The sequence below is a fragment of the Nuphar pumila genome, chromosome 4 (assembly GCF_984573655.1).
Source record: "Nuphar pumila chromosome 4, dmNupPumi1.hap1.1, whole genome shotgun sequence".
Lineage (NCBI taxonomy): Eukaryota > Viridiplantae > Streptophyta > Magnoliopsida > Nymphaeales > Nymphaeaceae > Nuphar > Nuphar pumila.
In genome coordinates, this window is record NC_143252.1 from 134,772,102 (window position 1) to 134,792,673 (window position 20,572).

A 20,572-nucleotide genomic window follows, 5' to 3' on the forward strand; every position below is an offset into this window, starting at 1 on the left:
TCTTAATAAACCTAAGTCAGTCATTTCAAAGTGAGTTTTAAGAAGAGATTTGATATTTGCAACTCCCTGTTTGTCGCCTCCGGTGATGATCATATCGTCCACATAGAGAAGAAGAATAATGATGCCTGCATCAGATTTCTTAACAAACAAAGCAGTGTCAGTTAAACAAGGTTGAAAACCAATATCAAGCATAACATGACTAAATCGGTCATACCAGGCTTTTGGAGCCTGTTTAAGACCATAAAGAGCTTTTTCTAGACGAAGAGCTTTACCCTTAGGGATACTAATACCAGGTGGGGCTTCCATGTATACTTCTTCAACGAGATTCCCATTCAGGAAAGCATTTTTGACATCTAATTGAAAGATAGGCCATGTTCTAATGGAGGCCAAGGCTATTAAAGTTCTAACAGTGGTCATACGGGCCACAGGAGCAAATGTTTCTTCATAATTGATGCCATACTCTTGGGCATATCCTTTTGCTACTAAACGGGCCTTATATCTTTCCAGGGTCCCATTACTTTTGGTTTTGACTTTGTATACCCACCTACAACCTATAGGTTTCTTACCCGGAGGAATATCTTGTATCGTCCAAGTATTGGCCTTTTCTAGTGCATCCAATTCTATTTTCATGGCTTCTATCCATTCTATATGATTTTTTGCTTGAGAATAGGATGATGGTTCAACATATGATTGTATTAATGTAATGGCGGCCCTATACGTGGGTGAAAAAGATTCATAAGACACAAATTTTTCTGGAGGTTTAGAGATTCTAGACGTTCTTCTAGGTGGGACTTCAGAGTATTTTTGTAATGCACATGGAAGATTTTGCTCTCTACGTCTTGAATATTGTAGACTAACATCCCTATGGATTTGCTCTTCATTATCATCATTTTCAACAACAATAGGACTTTGATCATTGTCAAGGTCATATCCAACATCACATTCATTGGATTTTGAAGTTGGATCAATTAAAAACGAGTATTCAGTGACATCCTTGGATTTTTCAAATTCAAAGAAGCTTTCTTTTTCCAAAAAAGATACATTTCTTGACACATATAATTTGTCATTTTGAAAATCGAAACACCTGTAGCCTTTTTGATTATCAGCATATCCTAAAAAGGCACATGGGATGGCACGAGGAGAGAGTTTATCATTTCTGTTGGTGAAAACAAAACATTTGCATCCAAAGACTCTTAATCTAGAATAATCTGGAGTTAAATTAACAAGCTTTTCTATTGGAGTTGTATTCTTTAATGAGGAAGATGGCATCCTATTAATGAGGTAGGTGGCAGTTAGGACCGGTTCAGCCCAAAAACTTTTTGGAACTTGATTTGCAATTAGCAATGTCCTAGTAGTTTCCATAATGTGCCGATGTTTGCGTTCGGCTAGGCCATTCTGTTGTGGAGTGTGTGGACATGATCTTTGATGTGTAATACCATGTAAATTGAGATAGTCTTTGAATTCGTTGGACATAAATTCTCCCCCTGAATCAGTGCGAAAAACAGAAATATCATTTTGAAACTTATTTTTAACCATTTTATGAAATATTTGGAAGTTAGCAAAGACATCAGATTTATGTTTAAGAAAATAAATCCAAGTATGTCTAGAAAAGTCATCAACAAAAATGACATAATATGTATAACCACCTTTGGAAATAACTGGTGCGGGGCCCCAAACATCCGAATGTATTAACTCAAGTGGTCGTGAGGAAACAAAAGTTCTACTAAGAAATGGTAACCTTTTCATTTTGCCAAGAATGCAGTCTTTACAAGAAAAATTTTCAGAATTACAAAATTTTTCCAAACTTGGAAAATATTGAATTTTAGACATATGAGGATGGCCAAGCCTTTTGTGCCATAAATCCAATTCTAATTTCTGAATATTATAACAAAATGCATTCTTGGGTAATTCCAAAAAGTCCATGTAATAAAGTCCTCTTTCTCTATGGCCTTCCCCAATCAGCTTCCCTGACTGGCGATCCTGTACCCAGCAACCATGAGAAGAGAAGGAGATATTACATCCATAATCAGATATTTGCGAGACAGATAAGAGATTCAAATTAAGTTTAGGGATATATCTAACTTCTGGGATAAAAAATCTTTTGGATTTTTGAAGATTTTCAAAACATCCTATTCCTTTTACTTCGAGAGATGTGCCATCGGCTGTAAAAACCTTTGACACACTTGAGTCATTTTTAAGACATTCGGATAGACTATTAACATTTGGGGTCATATGAAAAGAAGCACCAGAATCTAAAAGCCAAGGAAAGTTACCTGGACCGGAGAAAGATGCAACTGCCGCTCCAGTTGAGGCTTCGGTTGAGGAGGATACCCCTTTGAGAAGAGGTTGAAGGATTTCCATCAGTTGAGCCATAGACACAGGTGCATCTTGATCTTTTGACTTAGATTCAACAGATGCAACTCTTTTTTCTTCTCTTCTTTTTAACTTTGGACATTGAGGCCTATAGTGCCCCGGTTCATGACAATGATGACAAATAACTTTTTTTTTATCAAAGTCGCCGTTTTGCCTTCCAAAATGAGGCGGCTTGTAAGTACGAGTATGATTCCCCGGTCTAGATACAGCTAAAACGGAGTCATCATCAACTTTTGGAGTACTTTTTCTAAGTCTATTTTCCTCCATAGTGAGCTCTTCTATAGTATCAACAATGGAAGGAATTTTTCCACGATGTAAAAGGGCCGATTTGGTGGATTCAAACTCCGGCCTTAGACCATTCACAAATTGATAGAAATGTTCCATATCGAGTTGCTTTTGGCGAAGCTCGATGTCTTCGGCACAATGCCATTTGGGCTCAAGAAGAGCCAACTCTTCCCAAAGTTCGGACAACTCATTATAATATTCTCGAATAGTTTTATCTTTTTGAGTCATTGTCCGAACTTTATCTTGTAAATTGCATACATGTGCAATATCTTTAAGGGAATACATGTTTTTGAGGTATTCCCAAGCCTTATCGGCATGCTCAAACTTAGCTAGACTAGAGCATTTTTTAATGTCTATGCTATTGATGAGCCATGACATAATTTTTGCATGTCCTATCCTCCATTCTTTCCATTTCTTTTCATAAGTGGCTAACGCCTTACTCTTCTCTTCTTCCGTTAGAGGAACCTTTTTATCACCCTCTTTCTTGGTAAGAGATAGTTTAGGTTCCAAATCGGAACCATCCACTATACCCCATAAACCTTTTCCCCAAATGTGGTGCTTCATAATCGAAGCCCACATTACATAGTTAGTATCATTTAGCTTCATAGGAATGATGGTGATCTTATCATTGTCATCCATCTTTTACAAGGGTAAGAGAGGAATAAATAGGAGGAGAGAGAGAGAAAAATAAAAAGAAAAGAAAAAGAGTAGACAAAGGAATAAGAGAGGATACAAAACCAATTTTTTTTTGTAGCACAAGTTCGCCTTTCTTCAAACAAATCTTCTTGAGCCAAGAACAAGGTGATGAAACACCTTTTGTAAATTTGGCACGGAAATCGAGGCGGAAGCACTTCAAGATCTAAGGATTTCGTAGCTTTGATACCATGTAATGAAATGGTGGTCTTCAACAAATGCACAAATAACTCACAAACAAGTGTCTATTGGAGACACTACAAGCATGACCCTTGAAAGGGTATAAAGGGAAGAACACTTGAAAAATAAATAATACTTTATTCATGAACAAAATGCTTAAGAAGCATGGTTATTTACATTGAAGGGGTTCACCCCTATATATACAAAACAATGGGAGAGAGAGGAGAGCTCATTTTGAGCTCTCCAAAAAGAGACGTTGGATTCCAACGTCTCTTAATATAGCTGTTGGACTACAGTCCAACAACATTTATTATTATAGCTGTTGGACTATAGTCCAACAGCATTTATTATAGCTGTTGGACTATAGTCCAACAACATTTATTATAGCTGTTGGACTACAGTCCAACAGCTACTTGCACAGTCAAGTTCCAACAGGAACTTGACTGGATCAAAATATCTAGTTTCTATTGAACTAGATGCTAAAAAAGAAAATAGAAAAAATAGAAAAAGAAAATAATAAAAGAAAATATAATAATATTAAATAATATATATATATATATATATATATATATATATATATATATATATATATATATTGCAGTTTACATTTTAACATACAGGTGGTCGATTTGTCCCTCTGAGGCAATCAGAACCCACCAGTTTCAATTTACAGAATTTATGACCAAGTATTTTGCGAGGTTCCCAACATTTTCTTGATGTCAGAAACCTAGTCTTTATGCCCATTTTGTGATACAGGTTATTTTGAATGTTTTGCTTCGCCTGATGTTGAGTCTACAAGATATGCAAAGGTATCATTGCAATCTTTTGTTCAGTGCCCTCTTTATGATCTATCCTATGCCATAGAAACACTTTTGTATAGTCCTTATTTAATTGCATGCTGACCATATTGACCTAGAGGTATCATAGACATCTGATGTGAAGAGAATATAGAAAATTGTAGTCAAAGTTTTAGTTTTAGTTGTGAATATGCCACTTCTAACAAGCCAAAATAACATCTTTGGCTCAACCATATCAGATCAAGTAGCGAGGTAGATGCAAGCCAGGCAACTGAGAACCTTCTTTTCATGCCTAAATATCACTTAAGTTCCATCTGACTCTGAGCCTGAAACTAAGTTACACCTGAACAAACTAGAAAGCTCAAGTGATTTTCTAGCATCGATATCCTAGATATCGTTGTCAAACTTGTATAACCTCCTAAACTGCAATGAGTCCTGTGAATTTTCTTTTACACAACCTAGTGTCTCTTTATGTATGTCTGTCCTTTTGGATATTCTTATTCTTGTGCATTTTACACGAGGTTTATCTTCATGGGAAATTTACTGGGTTTGGACTGTTTTATCATATGATGTATGATAGGCCCTATTCGAGCACCATGTGAACATCGGAGTTCATGAACTTGGTCAAATTTAAGATGATGTAGAAATCATCATATGTTCTTTCCAATTTTTCTGTGAATGCTTGAAGATCCTTTAAAGCACACCTTCAGTCTACTATCTGAAAAAAAAGAAGTTGCAAAATATTTTGCTTATGGAAATGTTTGGATATTTATTTTCTGTTGAATGGCAGTCTCATTGAATAAGCATTTGCTATATCTACTAAATGCACTTCTTTTTGAATGTGCTTTATACAACCCTTTGGTATCACTGACTTTCTACATTGTCTCTGCAGCTACATGGAATCAGATCCTGTGAAAATTGCTGTTGAAGGTGTGGAAAGGTTTAAAAAAGAAAACTGTGATCTTATTATTGTTGATACTAGTGGGCGTCATAAACAAGAAGCTGCCTTGTTTGAAGAAATGCGTCAAGTTTCTGAAGCAACAGTAATTCCTCAACTTCAGACCATGTTACAAACTACTGTTGATGCAACTTAATTTCAATAATTGCTGACTGTATGCTGTTGTTGCTCAAGAAACCAGATCTGGTGATCTTTGTGATGGACAGCAGTATCGGGCAAGCTGCATTTGATCAGGCCCAAGCTTTCAAGCAAAGTGTTGCTGTTGGAGCTGTAATTGTTACTAAAATGGATGGCCATGCAAAAGGAGGTGGTGCACTCAGTGCGTAAGTTTTGTATTAGCTTTGTCTGCTGTTTATTTATTTTTTTAATTTTCCATGCAATAGGTTCTTTGCTGTTACTGTTTGGTGCTCAAATTCTGCAATTGTGGGGAAGCTTTTAGAGGATATGTAGTGTTCTGCAGCAACTTTTCTGTGCTCATACTCTGCAATTGCTGGGAAGTTTTCAGAGAATTATGTAGTGTTTTGCAGCAACTTTTGTGCGTTCTAGTCCTACATCGATTTTGTTTAAGCATATTTATCTTTTAACCTGCTCCTGTCCGTTTGGTATCTTATGTTGCATGCCGAGTATTCTTAATGGTTGATCCTTCTTTTGCTTTGGAGCTTGTAGGCCTCAAGAAGTTCGATAGTTACTTTTCTGTTTTAGAGTTTGTCTACAGTTCAGAAGTTTCATTGAAGGACTTTGGAGACTCGTCTTTTTTTTTTGATAATGACTTTAAAGACTTGTCACATGATCTTTTGTTACAAAGACAAAATATCAGGCCTTGCCATAGTGACAAATCTCGCGAGAAATTACCCGAAAGTTAAAAACAGTAATTTCTGGAGAGTATTTTGCTAAAAACATAAATATTGCATTTTAAACGCTATATTTATGTTTTTATCGGCTATTTATCATGAAAAAAACCATGTGGTTTTTATTTTTAAATATTTTTTATTTATATTTCTTTATAAAAAATACTTTTTTTATATTTTTTATTATTTTTATTGCCGAGATTTTGCTGAGTTTGGTTGTAATTTTTAACTTTTGTCACTATGGGCCATGCACCCCTACCATACGCCTCTCTCTTTCTCTATTCTTGTCAAACAAACTACAAGGGGCAAATGTCAGGCCCTTCACCCCTACCATACACCTTAGTTGTCATAGGCGCTAGGCGGAGCCTAGGAGGTGAGCCCCTAAAAAGGCCTAGGCGGTATCCCAAATAAAAAATTTAAAAATACATACAAAATATGTAAACAAACTATTAAAATTAATAAGAAACATGTATATAACATAAAATCAATCAACAATAAGCAATATACAAATAATAACATGTCATTGAACACTCTAAAGCAATTATATTACATAACCTGTTCAAACAAATTAAGAATAAATTAACAATTAAATAAACAAACCATACAACTAACAATGTGAATGAACATTATACAAAAAATAAATTATGTATAAAAAATTAACATGTCAACGACAATAGACATAATACATGCAATAGACAAATAAGAAGAAAAAATAAATAATTAAATAAACAAACCATGATGCAACTGATAACCTGCTCAAAAAAATTCAGAATAAATGAGCAATTGAATAACCAAAACCATATAACTAACAATGTGAATAAAGTGGTAACCTTTTCAATGCAACTGATAACTTTCTCAAGAGATATATGTGGTCAGATTGAGTCTTTATAACTTTTGTTTTAAGACGAAGAACCCTTTCTGAAGCAAAAAAAAATCCCGCCTGCCTTTCATTTTTCAATAAATGAGAGAGAGAGAGAGATAGAGAGAGAGAGAGAGAGAGAGAGAGAGAGAGAGAGAGAGAGAGAGAGAGAGAGAGAGACGTAAATTATACATGTTGACAAAGTCAACAAAAAAAAGACCGACCTAGGCTTATGCCTAGGCGGTAATATAGGGTCCCACTGCCCAATCCTTATCGCCTAGGTGGTGGGGCTGCGCCTAGGCGCCGCCTTTGACAACTAAGCCATACACCCTGTCCAACTATATTTTATGTGGAGTAGTGTTATCGTCGCAAAATTTTTTCCGTCTTCCCTTCCTTGCGGGAGAGAGAGAGAAATGCTTTTGCGATTCAAACTTGACCGGATTTTGGAAATTGTTTTGAAATACTCGCCTCCGTTTTGAAAATTGCGGGAAAATCCATGGGATGGGGCTCGACCTGTCGGTACGAGGTTCGACCGTTCCTGCCGCTTTTAACAGGGGTAATCGAACCAAGGACCAAAATTGTGCTTGACATAGTTAAATCATCGAAATTGTGTTCTATCCTAAATACACAGGGAATTCAGGCATGTGCTATGAGATTTGGTAAAATATAAGTTGGAAAACTATGATGTATGCTTAGAAAACATCTGGAGTTAAATTTTTTTTAGGAAAAGATGGAAATCAATTTCTCAGGAAACTCAGACGAAGAAGATTTGAAATCTCAGGAAAGTTTATAAAGATTTGGAAAATCATGAAGAAATGAGAATTTCGGGAAAAATGGAAGGAATTCTTGAGAAAAGATGAACATTTGAAAAGAAGAAAATATGGGGTGCATTTTCAAGATAGCCTAAGAGTGTATGCCCAATGTGACTGGTAGAAAGATGATGGATCTGGGTCTCGTCCATATTCCGACTAGGGCCGTAAATATGGACTCCACCGAGTTCATCAACTCTCTAAGAGTTGGTGCACGTGCCATTCGTGTTCATCCACGGTGAATTTTGAAAATTAAGATATATGCATCATAGAATCAGGATATTACTGAAATCAAACTATATGAGATGCAACCTAATCTAAGCAGTAAAAGTAAATATTATTCCAAGGTTTACATTTGATTGTTACATTGCTAACATAAAGTAAAAAAAAATGAAATGAAGCCAAAGAATCAGCATCTTCTAGATTTTCCTGCAAAATGAGAATTAGTACAAGATAACCAAGGAAATGGACATATATATATAATATATACAAAGAAGATATGTATATATATATATATCAAATTTGCTAAAATTGGTGCTAAATGATATGTAACAATGGAGATGTATTTATACGAGAAATTAGATACATGGATGCTCATATATGGAAATAAGTGCACATGAAGGGATATATATATATATATACAAGTATATATATATATATATGTATATATATGTATATAACATATATATATATATATACATATATATGTATATATGTATATAACATATATATATATATATATATATATATATATATATATATATACATATATATGTATACATATAGGTAGATATACAATAGATATACATATATATAGATATATATATACATGTAGTGAGAAAATATACATATTAATGGAAAATCCATATAATGGGTAAAATCAGAAAATACAGGTATATACAATTTCTGTAGGGGATTTCACAAAGCTGTAATTCTCAAATTATAGCATATTTCTCAGTGAAACTGGGTATGGAGCTTCCCTGTATATCAATGACAAAGCATACAAAAGGTGGCATAGGGATCATGAACGGATATGGATATATCCGTTCATGAATGTGGCTAATTATCAAGACTGCACACCTGCAGCAGAAGAGACATATATAATATACTGGAAATGCAATGTGGAAGCACTATGGGCTATTTCAAGGATATCATGAAAGCATAATGGAAATGTGAAGGTGCTGTGGAATAGTTCAATAGGGTTGGAATATATAAGAAAATGTGAAGATGGGATGCACACAATAGATAGATTAGTGGACCAATGGCTATATAAAATTGAGGTGTTCTAACCTACAGAAATTTTATGCTATGAATGCATAATCATAATGATAATATAATTCAACTAATACATATGTTGATGGGAATGACTGTAGCAAAAGGTCAATATAAAATGATAATGTGATCTATGAATCTCAATTTACAACTGTGTAGTGGTACAAGCATGCGCAGGAAATTGAACTAATGCTTCAGCCATGTTAAGGCTGTTTGATATACTTGGCAGCATATAGATTGCAGTTGAGGCAGCAGCTTGTACATATGAGTTACATGTTACAAGTGATATAGAGATGAGATGAAGACAAGAGTGATACAACAAAACTGGAATGTGTACATTGAGGTATACCATTCTGGTAATGGCAATAAGCCTGTGAAATGAAAAGGGTCACGCAGCTTATGAATGTTGTCATTCATCATGGGAGACACAGATGGCAAATAAGTAATAAGGATTTCAGGTAGATAGGCAATGAAATGGAAATCATGGTAGCACTTGCAGCTAATGTAACAACACACATCAAACACGTCAGACCTCATAACTAAGGGCTGCTCTCCCAACATGTAGCCTTAACAGTTGACTTTGCTTAAGATCTTCCATGTGCCAAACAACCAGCAAGCAACTAACACTTTATAGGTGCATGTGTTAATTGGTGCTGTCAATGAGGTGATATTATAACAATACATCCAACAGGAATTCATCATTGAGCTAAGCATGATCTCATAAATCAAACGATGAATGTTCCATAACAGATCAAACTCATGCTGGATGGTTAAATGCTATGCTGAATATAGAGACTCAAATGCAGTAATTTGAAAAAGATTGGAAACCAAACAAAACACAAAATGAAAGGCCGTGAGATGCTAATGCCGGATGATGCACAACTACTGATTCGAATTGCAGAAACTACAATGAATGTTTATACAAATTCAAAAGATAAAATTGATGAAATGTGATGTTGATTTAGAATCGGTATGCAGATGGATGCATAACAGGAATTTAGCATTAAGCTTAAACAAAACATGATCACCTAAATCAAATGGTGATATTCCAGCCCATAGCTTCATAAAACAGAAATTTAGCATTAGGCTTAAACAAAACATGATCACCTAAATCAAATGGTGATATTCCAGCCCATAGCTTCATAAAACAGGAATCGTAGCATTAAGCTTAAACAAAACATGATCACCTAAATCAAATGGTGATGTAGTTGGGCTGAATGAAATGGAGAACACGTTGAGTTCTCTGCTGGATTGGGGATCTCCTGCAGCTTGTGGACTGAAAATGGGAAGGTAGGCACTGGCTGACTGAGCTTCCTGCTGTGGCTGGAATGAAGAAGGGGAAAACGTTGATGGAGGTCCTGTTGTGGCTGGAATGAAGAAGGTAGGCGCTGGCTGGCTGGGCTTCCTGCTATGGCTGGAATAAAAAAAAGGGAAGACGTTGGTGGAGGTCCTGCGGCTGGCTTGAAGGAGATGGACAACGTTGGGCTGGCTGGTTCTTCTGCTGGGCTGGAGAAGGATGGGCTTCACGCTGGACCTCCTATTGGGCTGGGCTGCAGGAACCATTGAAATGCTTGGTGGCTGGGCTGAAGTAAGGTGGAAGGCAGCTGCTGTTGGAGGTGGAGGAGAGGTCCACGTTTGAATATCCTCTCCTGCAAAATAAAAAAGAAAACCGCAAATCAAAATTCCCCCCTTTCCTCATCGATCCATAGCCTCTTTAAAGAAATTGAATACCTTTTCAAAAAAAAGAAAAAAAGAAAACGCAGCCCCCATTCATGAGGTTCCGTTACCTCTCTTTTGAAATTTTTTTGAAATAACTGTTTTAAGAGGGGCGCACCTTATGATTTTCAATTTTTTTTGTTTCATTTACCTAGGTTTTAGGTAAAATTACATTTATTTCTTTAAGGAAATTCGGCTGTGCCATTTAAGGCTGCATCCTTCTTAAAAAGAAAATTTATTTAAACAATTCAATAAAAAGGAATAAAATAAAAAAAATAAATGTTGAAATAAATGAGAGGCTTTTATGGAAATGCCACCTCAATCCACTTTTAAAACCCTTTTGAAAATAAAGTTTTTTTTTTTTTTCAAGTCTTTTATTTTCAAATGGGGTGCCACATGTGTGTGGGCCCGCTAACTAAAAATAAATAAATAAATATTGAGAAATTAAGAAAAATTTGCAAATTGGTATGAACTTCTGGTGGGTCCCGCTTGAGAATAAACAACTTACCTGAGAGTCTGAGTATGATGCTAGTTCAAAGGCGGGTCCCGCTCCATTTATTTGAAGATACGAGATAAAACATTATTTGTTTTTCAAGAATTTGGAAAAATTGGGTTTTCAGGGCAAAAATATGGATAAATGTAAAAAATTTTGTAAAGAGATTTAAAATCTTTTGCAAAAAGTTTTGAGATAAAATCTTTAAAATCAATATCCAAATATCCAGATTGTTTTTCTTGAGAAAATTTTTTGTAATTCCAAGTCCTGGGGGTAAAATGGGAAAGATTGGCAATTTTGAAAACCCAGGGTTTTGAAATCAATTTTGAAAAGTTTAAAAATCAAATCTGGATTGACAATTTTGAAAATCAGGAGTTCTGGATCTCAAAATGACGTGCTGTGCAGTGAAATGATGCAAAGTGTTCATGCAATGCTATGCAAAGACACGTTTCAAGAAATGCTACTCTGAGCCAGGACTTGGAAATTTTGGTTTTTTGTCCAGAATAGAATTTTGAAGATTTGCAGTTTGAAGATGTCTCTGAACCTAAATATAGAAATTTTGAGGCTCAAGAATGAAATTTTAGACTTTCTGCAAGGTTCAATCTCAGAAAATGACCATTTTGCCCTTCATTGATTCCGGAGAACCGAAATGTGCTGATTGGTGGAGATGTCAAGAAGGTGAGTGAAAATTTGGGGTGTTTACAGGTAGCTACATGAAGGACATGTGGAATTTTTATTTCACATTGCCAATGGCTGGCAGTGTGACTATATTCTATATTTTATTATTTTATGTGGGAGAGAATACAAAAATAAATAAGTAAATATGCATTTATTGGTAGTTTGCCTGAATTGCTGATAAAAGATGCCAGCAGGACCTTAAAGATGTCTTAGTAGTTCTTATTTCTGGGACTTCTGTCACAAGTAGTTCCAGAGAACATAAAGCATCCAGCATGCCTGCAGGATAACTATGACCACGCCCATTAGTAGACAAGATGATTTTACACATGGGTGTGATTTCTCCCCACAGACACATGCCCAGTTAGGTACACCCATAGTTGTTTTGTTCAAGGTAATTTCTTGCTGAGGGTTTTGCTCGGGAAAATCTTGAAAGTTTTACAAATTGAAAAAATGTAAATAATAATAAAAAAGATAGGAAAATAATAGGTTTATATTATATTTCTTGCAAAAATATAAAGAAACAATTTTTAAAAGTTTTAAAAATACAAAAGAAACAAAAAATAGAATAACTGAGCTTAAACTATATATAAAATAAACTTTTTTAAAGAAATCACAAAAATATCGTGACATTTTAATTTTGGTGATATTTTAAAATGTTATGATATTTTGCTGATATTATCGTCCCACATTAAAATGGCGATAATATTGTGATATTTTCAAGATATCGGTGACTATCTTCAAGGATTGACAGAATATCTGAAATGCCTCTACTACATTTCTCACAGCTGATCTTAGCTTTGGAGGGAAATTTAAGAATATGTTTGTGTTATTTAGTGCATAGCACATCCATCATTATGGTGATTTCTGCCTTTCTTAGTATTTTACCCCTATATTGGCAAAAAAGTCTGGGCAGCGAAGTAAAACAGGTTGGATTCGGTTTGGATGTGGGTATTACTAAAGCCGACCTAATGGGATGTGCCATATTTGGAGTCAGATTCAAATTGAAATTAGAGTATAGGAAAACACAAACTGAATCCTAATCTGACTCATCAAACAATAACCGGATCAGAAGGAAATCTGCTTAAAGGGGCAGCTTCGGTCACATTCGTCTCTATGCTTATTTAGAACATTTTTCCACCTATCCTAACAAAGGTGTACAGGCGGGTGGGTGATTAGAGCGGGTGGTTTAAGGATGCATGCCAATATCACATCCCAGGTTCAAATCTTATCTCACTTTCCTTACTTTTTATAAATCATTATAAGAATCCATTCGGATTGCCTTATGAACCTGAATCTTATGAGATTCTATTACAAAAAACCTAATCTGACTTGATTTCTTAATCAGATTTTATTTGTTTTTTTATCAAATGCAAGTAAACAGGTTTGGGTTGGTCAGGTATCCTAACCAAACTCGAATGACATCCCTAACTTTGGGGATGCTCCTGAAATGTAAGCAGATTAGATTGAGGAGGACCTGAATGATGACTGAATGAATTTTCTCTCAAAGAAGTGCCATAATTCCTTGAAAAGACTTCATAAAGCATTATGTGCATGCATCATGCATAGTTTATCCTTTTGCTTAATGTTAATTCAGGCAATAATTTATAGCTGATACTGCTTTTTGCCTGTCAAAGATTTCAAAGCAATAAGAATCTTCTCTGCTCGGACAGCAGTTGAAAATATTTGTACTCTGTTTTTCAGTGTTGCAGCCACAAAGAGTCCAGTGATATTTATTGGAACTGGAGAGCACATGGATGAGTTTGAAGTTTTTGATGTTAAACCATTTGTCAGCCGGCTTTTAGGTCTGATTATATCACTCAGCTTCTCCGCCTGTCATGATCTTGATGAATTTCATGTTAATTATTTTTTCTGCCACTTGATATTTCAACAGGCATGGGTGATTGGTCTGGTTTCATGGACAAGATTCATGAAGTTGTGCCAATGGATCAGCAGCCTGAACTTCTACAAAAACTTACTGAAGGAAACTTTACTCTTCGAATCATGTATGAACAATTTCAAAACATACTAAAAATGGGACCCATTGGTCAGGTTTGTTGTGATATTGATCCTTGTTTTTAAGCTGGCTATTAGTAGCATGTACCTTCAGAGTTTTTGTTTTCCCAAATTCTTGGTGACTTTCAAATAATAAAAATTTCAATTTCATTATTTGTTCATTAAAGCATCGGTTAGAGTTTTTTATTGCTGTTGAAGCTTAAATTAACATTCATCTTCTTCACTTCTATGCATTTAATTGAGTCTGCCTGACATAAGCCCATGTTATATGTATCACGAAGTGGTGCGGAATCCAAGACATTCCAAATCATGATCCAAATGCCAAATCGAAATGCATTTGAATACAAACAGGATACAAACTAATACAAGTTTTGTGAATAAATGATTTCATTGATAATGAACAATAAAATACATAAAAATAAAAAATAAATACATAAAAACCTCACTACAAAGTACACTCAAGAACACTCAAAATACCTAGAACTACCCATCACTTTCTCAACCTCATTTAAGCACCCACACCCCATATATATACATAAGAGGTAGCCCCAAATAAAGCTATTGGAACAGTCCAACTACAGCTATAAATAGAGCTGCTGGACTGTTCCAACAGCTATATTTGACTAGTCAACTCTATGTTGACTAGTCCAAAAGAACCTAAATAAAAGGGAAAAGAAGAAAGAAAAAAGAAAAATAATAGTTACAACTACTTACAATATTTACATATATAATATATATGTTTACACATATGTATACACACACACACACACACACATATATATATATATATATATATATATATCAGTGTTTTAGTTGATTCATTCAGAAATAGATGCAGGTGCATTTTCTCGTAAGTAGTTGTCCAGGTGTTCGAGAGAGAGATAATTTACCTTGGTTCAAACTTCCAAGTCTGCCTTCCTAAGAATTATTTGTCATCTTCAAGTTTTTTCTGCAGTGTGTTAAGCTTGGTTTTGCATGTTTATAATTGCTTGCAAACTGGTTTGATATGCATAAGTTTGAATTGTACATATTTTGGATATGTGAATGAATTAACTCTTCCAGACATGCAAGCTGATATCTCAACTCCTGCCTTTTCTACTTGGTGTCCCTCTTCTTGTTCCTTTGGTTTGCTTCATTTAATTGATCATTTATTATGGCATTGAATTCTTATGGATCCACAATTTCCCTTTCCTCATAGCCAAGCTTGGGGATAATCTTGCTGGAACTCGAACCCAAGACCCCTCAGATAATATAGTGCCTTTCTACTGATTCAGCTATTGCGTCGGACCCCTTAATGGCACCATATATCACACTGTAAATGTAAATAGGCATGATCCATGTGTGGTTGCCTGTCATCAGCTTGTAGCTCTTTGCTGGTTCAGTGCAGAAACACAGAAGCATACTGCTCTGTGAGGATGAGTACATGAGTATTTTGAAGGTATTTTCAATATTTCTGGGTGGAGCAATGAAAAATGTCGGGTTAGATGGAGATTTTTTCATGGCTAAGAAAGTATAAGTTGACTTGGCCACATGAACATGAATACAAGAACGGGACACTAAAGCAAGAAAAACACTGGCCACTAAGGGCTTACAAGATTATAATCACACAAGTGCACATGCAAGTCCACCATGGGACAATACAAAAGTCAATAAGGCAATAATGAAAACACAAAAGTAAAAAATATCAGCCTTTATTGATTAAATGCTTGAAGAAAACAAGAGGGGTTTACCTCTATTTATACACACAGCCCCATTCAAAGGGGAGGCCATTGGGAGCTCCAAAGAGCTGTTGGGAGCTCCCAACTGTCAGAAATCTGACCGTTGGGCAGCCTCCCAACAACACTTTGGCTAATGAAAACTAAAAAAATAAAAGGGGCTACACGCAGTCCCTAGTGGATATTTTATTATAAGGAAAAATGACTAAAATACCCGACTCAAAAAGTAAATTACAAACACATTATATATATACTATTTTAACACCCCTCTCAAACTTACCATGTAAATACCGAAAGTTTGTCAAGAAGGAACAAAAAATGTGGAGCAGTAAGAGTTTTAATAAAGAACTCCCCAAGCTAGAATTCGGAAGTGACAAAAGGCAACTCAATAGTTCCTCTCAAGAATTCATCACGAACATAATGACAATCCATCTCTATGTGCTTGGTGCGCTCATGGAAGATATAGTTGCTGGCAATATAAATTGCACTTTTATTATTGCAACACATTTTCGAAGGCTTGAAGATGTTGATACCCATATCTCTGAGAAGACTTTTTAACCATACAAGTTTTATAGTTGTAGTTGGCATAGTTCTGTATTCGGCTTTAGTATAAGATAATAAGACTTTCTATTGTTTCTTGTATTTCCAAGCAATTAAAGAATCTTTTAGAAAAACACAAAAAACCAGTACTTGAGATTCTATCATTGGGATTTTCTCTCCAATCAACATCAATATAAGTCTAAAGATGATGATGAGGATAGAAAAAGTCCTTTAGTTATGGTGTTCTTGATATATCTTACGATCCTTAGTACAATACTCATGTGCACAATTGTTGGAGTATGTTGAAATTCACTAGCAGAGTGAACTGCATGTGCTATATCTGGTCTGGTGATAGACAAATAAGTGAGGGACCCAATTAGTTGTCTGTAAGGTGTGGAATCTCCAAAAAGAGTCTCATCTTCAAGTTTCAGCTTAACATTCACAACTTCAGGAGTTTTCACTTTCTTATCACTTGTAATTCCAGATTTAGCACACATATCTGCAACAAGTTTCATTTGAGAAAGGTTGTAACCCGTGAGGGAATATGCAACTTTACAAACAAAACAACAACAACTACACCTTCATCCCAAAACAATTGGGGTCGGCGATATGAACATAAAAATGTGGCTGTTGGGATTCAAGCCCAGGTCTCCACGGCCACAACGTGGAATTCTTACCACTAAACTACAACCACTTTAATTCCTAAAAAATATCTTAAGAATCCTAAGTCAGGCATCAATTTTTTTTTTAAACATTTTTAACATTACTAACTCGTTGTTTGTCATTTCCTGTTATTATCGTATCATCTAAATATGGAATTATGAACCAAGTCAGCAACATATATTAACCTATAAATTACTAAACAGTAAAAAAATAAATAGGGAAGGCCATATATTAAAAGGTTATGCCTTCAAACCTAGACTCAAAAAACTTGGGCAAAATTGAACAAAATTCACACCGCTGAATCCAAAGATTGAACAGAATCAGCCAATCAATGTTAACATTGTCTCGAAAATTAGATGAATTAGGTCTGGGGCTATTTGACTGCATGCTTGAATCCTAAAAGACTCAAAAAGGCTGGATAAAGTTGATCAAAGTCAACATTGACTGAATCCAACAATTGAACAAAGTTAGCCATGTCAATGTTGATTGAGTCCAAAAATTGCATAAATTTGGTTGGGTGCTTGTTGGCTGTGGGGCTTTTTGTTCACATTCCCAAGCAGTACCTGCACTGACTTCTTTCATTTCTAAGTTCTGGATTTTCTGCTGCCTTGCAGGTTTTCTCTATGATACCTGGATTTAGTGCAGAGTTAATGCCAAAGGGGCGTGAAAAAGAAAGCCAAGCAAGGATCAAGCGGTTCATGACCATGATGGACTCAATGACTAATGAAGGTTGCTTCTTCAATTTGTTTGAATTTCACCATTATATTGCCAAACTTGATTTCAGTACCCTATGGGTGTTTTACCTGCTCTCTGGAAAGCTCGATGTATAAAATGGCCTCACCTTTTTGTCTCATTTGATTGCAAGCTGTGTTTAGTGTTCGTTGAGTACTGTTGTATCTTTCTTGTCTATTGGATTTATCGTATTGTGGAATTGATATAGGCTTCTATTACTCTCAAGTCTCAAGTCTCTTCTTTTCTCTTGCTGACAAATGCTCTAGGTGATTATTGTGATACCCTCATTATTTGTTAATGGTGAGAAATACTAGCATGGCTACAGAATGGATTTATGGATTCTTGACCTTGCAATTCTGTCATTGTGTCAAAAAGGATATTGGGACTGTACCATATCTCTGTTGCTGCCTCTTATTCTACCTCTGCCATTTCCTAGTGGAAAGACCTGCAATGACATACTCTTTGATTGCTTGCATAGACCTTGACATTTTTGCAGGTTTGCTTAGGGATTGTTCTCTTAGCTCTGTTTGTTTTTCATCCTCACATATTTGGGGCGAATAGAGATGGTGTTAGCCAAATATCAGAGTGGGAGAGGTTGTACTGAATAATTGCAGGTTGGTCAATTGTGGTGCTGGTGGCTAGTGAGATGATTTCTCTTATGTTCATGAAAAACTTGTTCTCGTGTGGTTGGGGTGGTGTAATGTCTACAATTGCCAGACAGGAGTAGTTTGACTTGCGTGGTCATCGTGATGTCTTGTTAGCCTGCATAATTACTATTCTATTTCCATGTTATTTTGCATCCAATCAACCATTTGGTAGAATTTAGAGGTGATCATTTTTTATTCCTATGTTTCCTTAACTTAGGTGGGCACCATACCATGCATCATATGAAACTTTGTATGCCACTTGCAAGAGTATTTCCATAAAATAATGGTGTTAGTTTCTCTCTCAGGTTAAGAAGTGGTAGTTTCTGTACATGGTGTTAAAGACAGATCTGCTGCACATGACTTGGTACATGATCTTTTTTGGGAATTATGCCATAATATTTGTTGAATGAGTCTAATTGATCATGGATTTGCTTGAAGCTTTGACTAAAGTCATCATCATCAAGCCTTTACTACATGGAAGTTTTGACATTAAGTGTTCTGTTTCTGTAGTCCTTCCTAATCTTTGGTAAACCTTGCACATCCTCTCTGCCTCCCTCCAAGTCTTCATTGGTCTCCCTCTTGATTCCTCCCATCCTCAGCCCATCCTGGAAATATTAGGACTCTTCATATAAAAGGCAAAGAAAATATTTTTCATGGGGTGAGGGTGTAGTTGCATTTCCTTGCTGCTTTATAAATTATCATCTCAGCGACTCTTTATTCCAGAATGAGTTTACCATCAGGCATATAATCAAAGGGAAATCTTTTACTGTATGAGAACTAAATGAACTTTTAAAGTTCTATGCTCTTGATGCTGTGATGTACTGCTGTTAATTTAGCCGTCTGCTAGTTAGAGAATATATATACAGTTGAAATTTGGACAAGTACTTGGACGGAGGAAAATGATTGTAGAGCCATTGTTGTTTGTCGTAACTCATAACCACCATTTGTCCTTTAACCATTTCATATCAAGGCATGTCAGACATTCAAGTTTATGAAAGTTTTGGTATATACTTTAGTTCTGCAACTAAAGCAGGATTCTGTGTTATGAAAGTTCTCATTTTATAATTATCCAACTCTGCACCTGAAGGTTTAGTGCTGGAAAACCTGAAGGTTTAATGTTGTTTATGTCAGCTAGTGATGGTATATCTATTCAATTTAATTTTGGATGTTGTCGGGATGATTCTGCAGCATCAGCTTCGTGCTTTTAGCATTTCTGTCATCCGTGATAGAGGAAAATGCATTTTAAGGTGCACGTAAGTGTCCACGTATGCTCCATCTTTATTTACATCCACAACTTCGTTTATGTATTTTTTTAATAGCCAACCTTTATGGTTCACCTGGTTCTTATAGAATGAAATTTCGCTTAGATTTCAATCCTAGGTATATTGGCAGTTGTTTCATTAAGACTTTAAGTTCTGAAGAAACACAGGTGGTTGGCAGCCATGGTTAGATGAAAACGTCATCTGTGGAAAGAATTAGACCATATTTACGTCTGTCGGATTCAGCATGTGATATTTTGTCCCCCCTTAATTGATGTTCCAGTTTTGCCTCTGACTGATTAATAACTTCACTGCAGAGTTGGATAGCACAAATCCAAAGATTATGAATGAGTCTCGGATCTTGCGTATAGCACGAGGATCCGGTCGCAATGTTAGGGAAGTGATGGACATGCTAGAGGAATACAAGCGTCTTGCCAAGATATGGAGTAAGATGAAGGGCCTGAAGATTCCCAAGAAAGGCGACATGAGTTCCTTGTCTAGAAACATGAATGCGCAGCAGATGAGCAAAGTTCTTCCTCCACAGATGCTGAAGCAAATCGGGGGGATGGGCGGCCTTCAAAACTTGATGAAGCAGATGGGTTCAAAAGACCTTGGTGGGATGTTCGGTGCAGACAGATAGGGAGTGTTGTATCACAGCTTCTCTGGCATGGATTAAGTCAGGTTGTTTCATGCTTGCCTTGTGGGAAATGTATCCGTCAGGTATCATCAGGTCAGCTTGATCAAGTAGATTTACACAATTGCCTGATGGATCTATCGACAGATTTTTGTTTTTGAAATTTTCCTGCCATAATCTATGGTCTGATTGCATGAAGCTTGAGGATAAAAGTTATGAAGCTGCTTCATGGAGATGTTGAGGCAAATCATCCACAAATTTTCAGAGTTCTATCACTGATTCTTTATGATGACAGTTCCAAGCTTGGAATTTGTTGTAGATATTTTTTCTTTTCTCCTTCTCATGCTAGTTGCAAGGGATAATGCTTGTATACACGTTTGTTTCCGGTTGCAAGTTCAAATTTTGGAA

General features: G+C 35.8%; 1 protein-coding gene across 2 annotated transcripts in view; it reads left to right on the plus strand.

Annotated features, from left to right (window-relative positions):
• Positions 1-20,572, plus strand: part of LOC149841157 (signal recognition particle subunit SRP54 2-like) — a 46,841-nt gene extending 26,269 nt beyond the window's left edge. For both annotated transcript variants that reach the window (XM_090003627.1, XM_090003626.1), the window contains exons 5-10: positions 5,221-5,371; positions 5,461-5,609; positions 13,663-13,763; positions 13,853-14,010; positions 17,507-17,621; positions 19,848-20,572. In XM_090003627.1, coding sequence (XP_089859753.1) covers positions 5,221-5,371; positions 5,461-5,609; positions 13,663-13,763; positions 13,853-14,010; positions 17,507-17,621; positions 19,848-20,170 — 997 coding nt within the window. In that variant the 3' untranslated portion in view covers positions 20,171-20,572. The remainder of the gene's footprint in view (positions 1-5,220; positions 5,372-5,460; positions 5,610-13,662; positions 13,764-13,852; positions 14,011-17,506; positions 17,622-19,847) is intronic.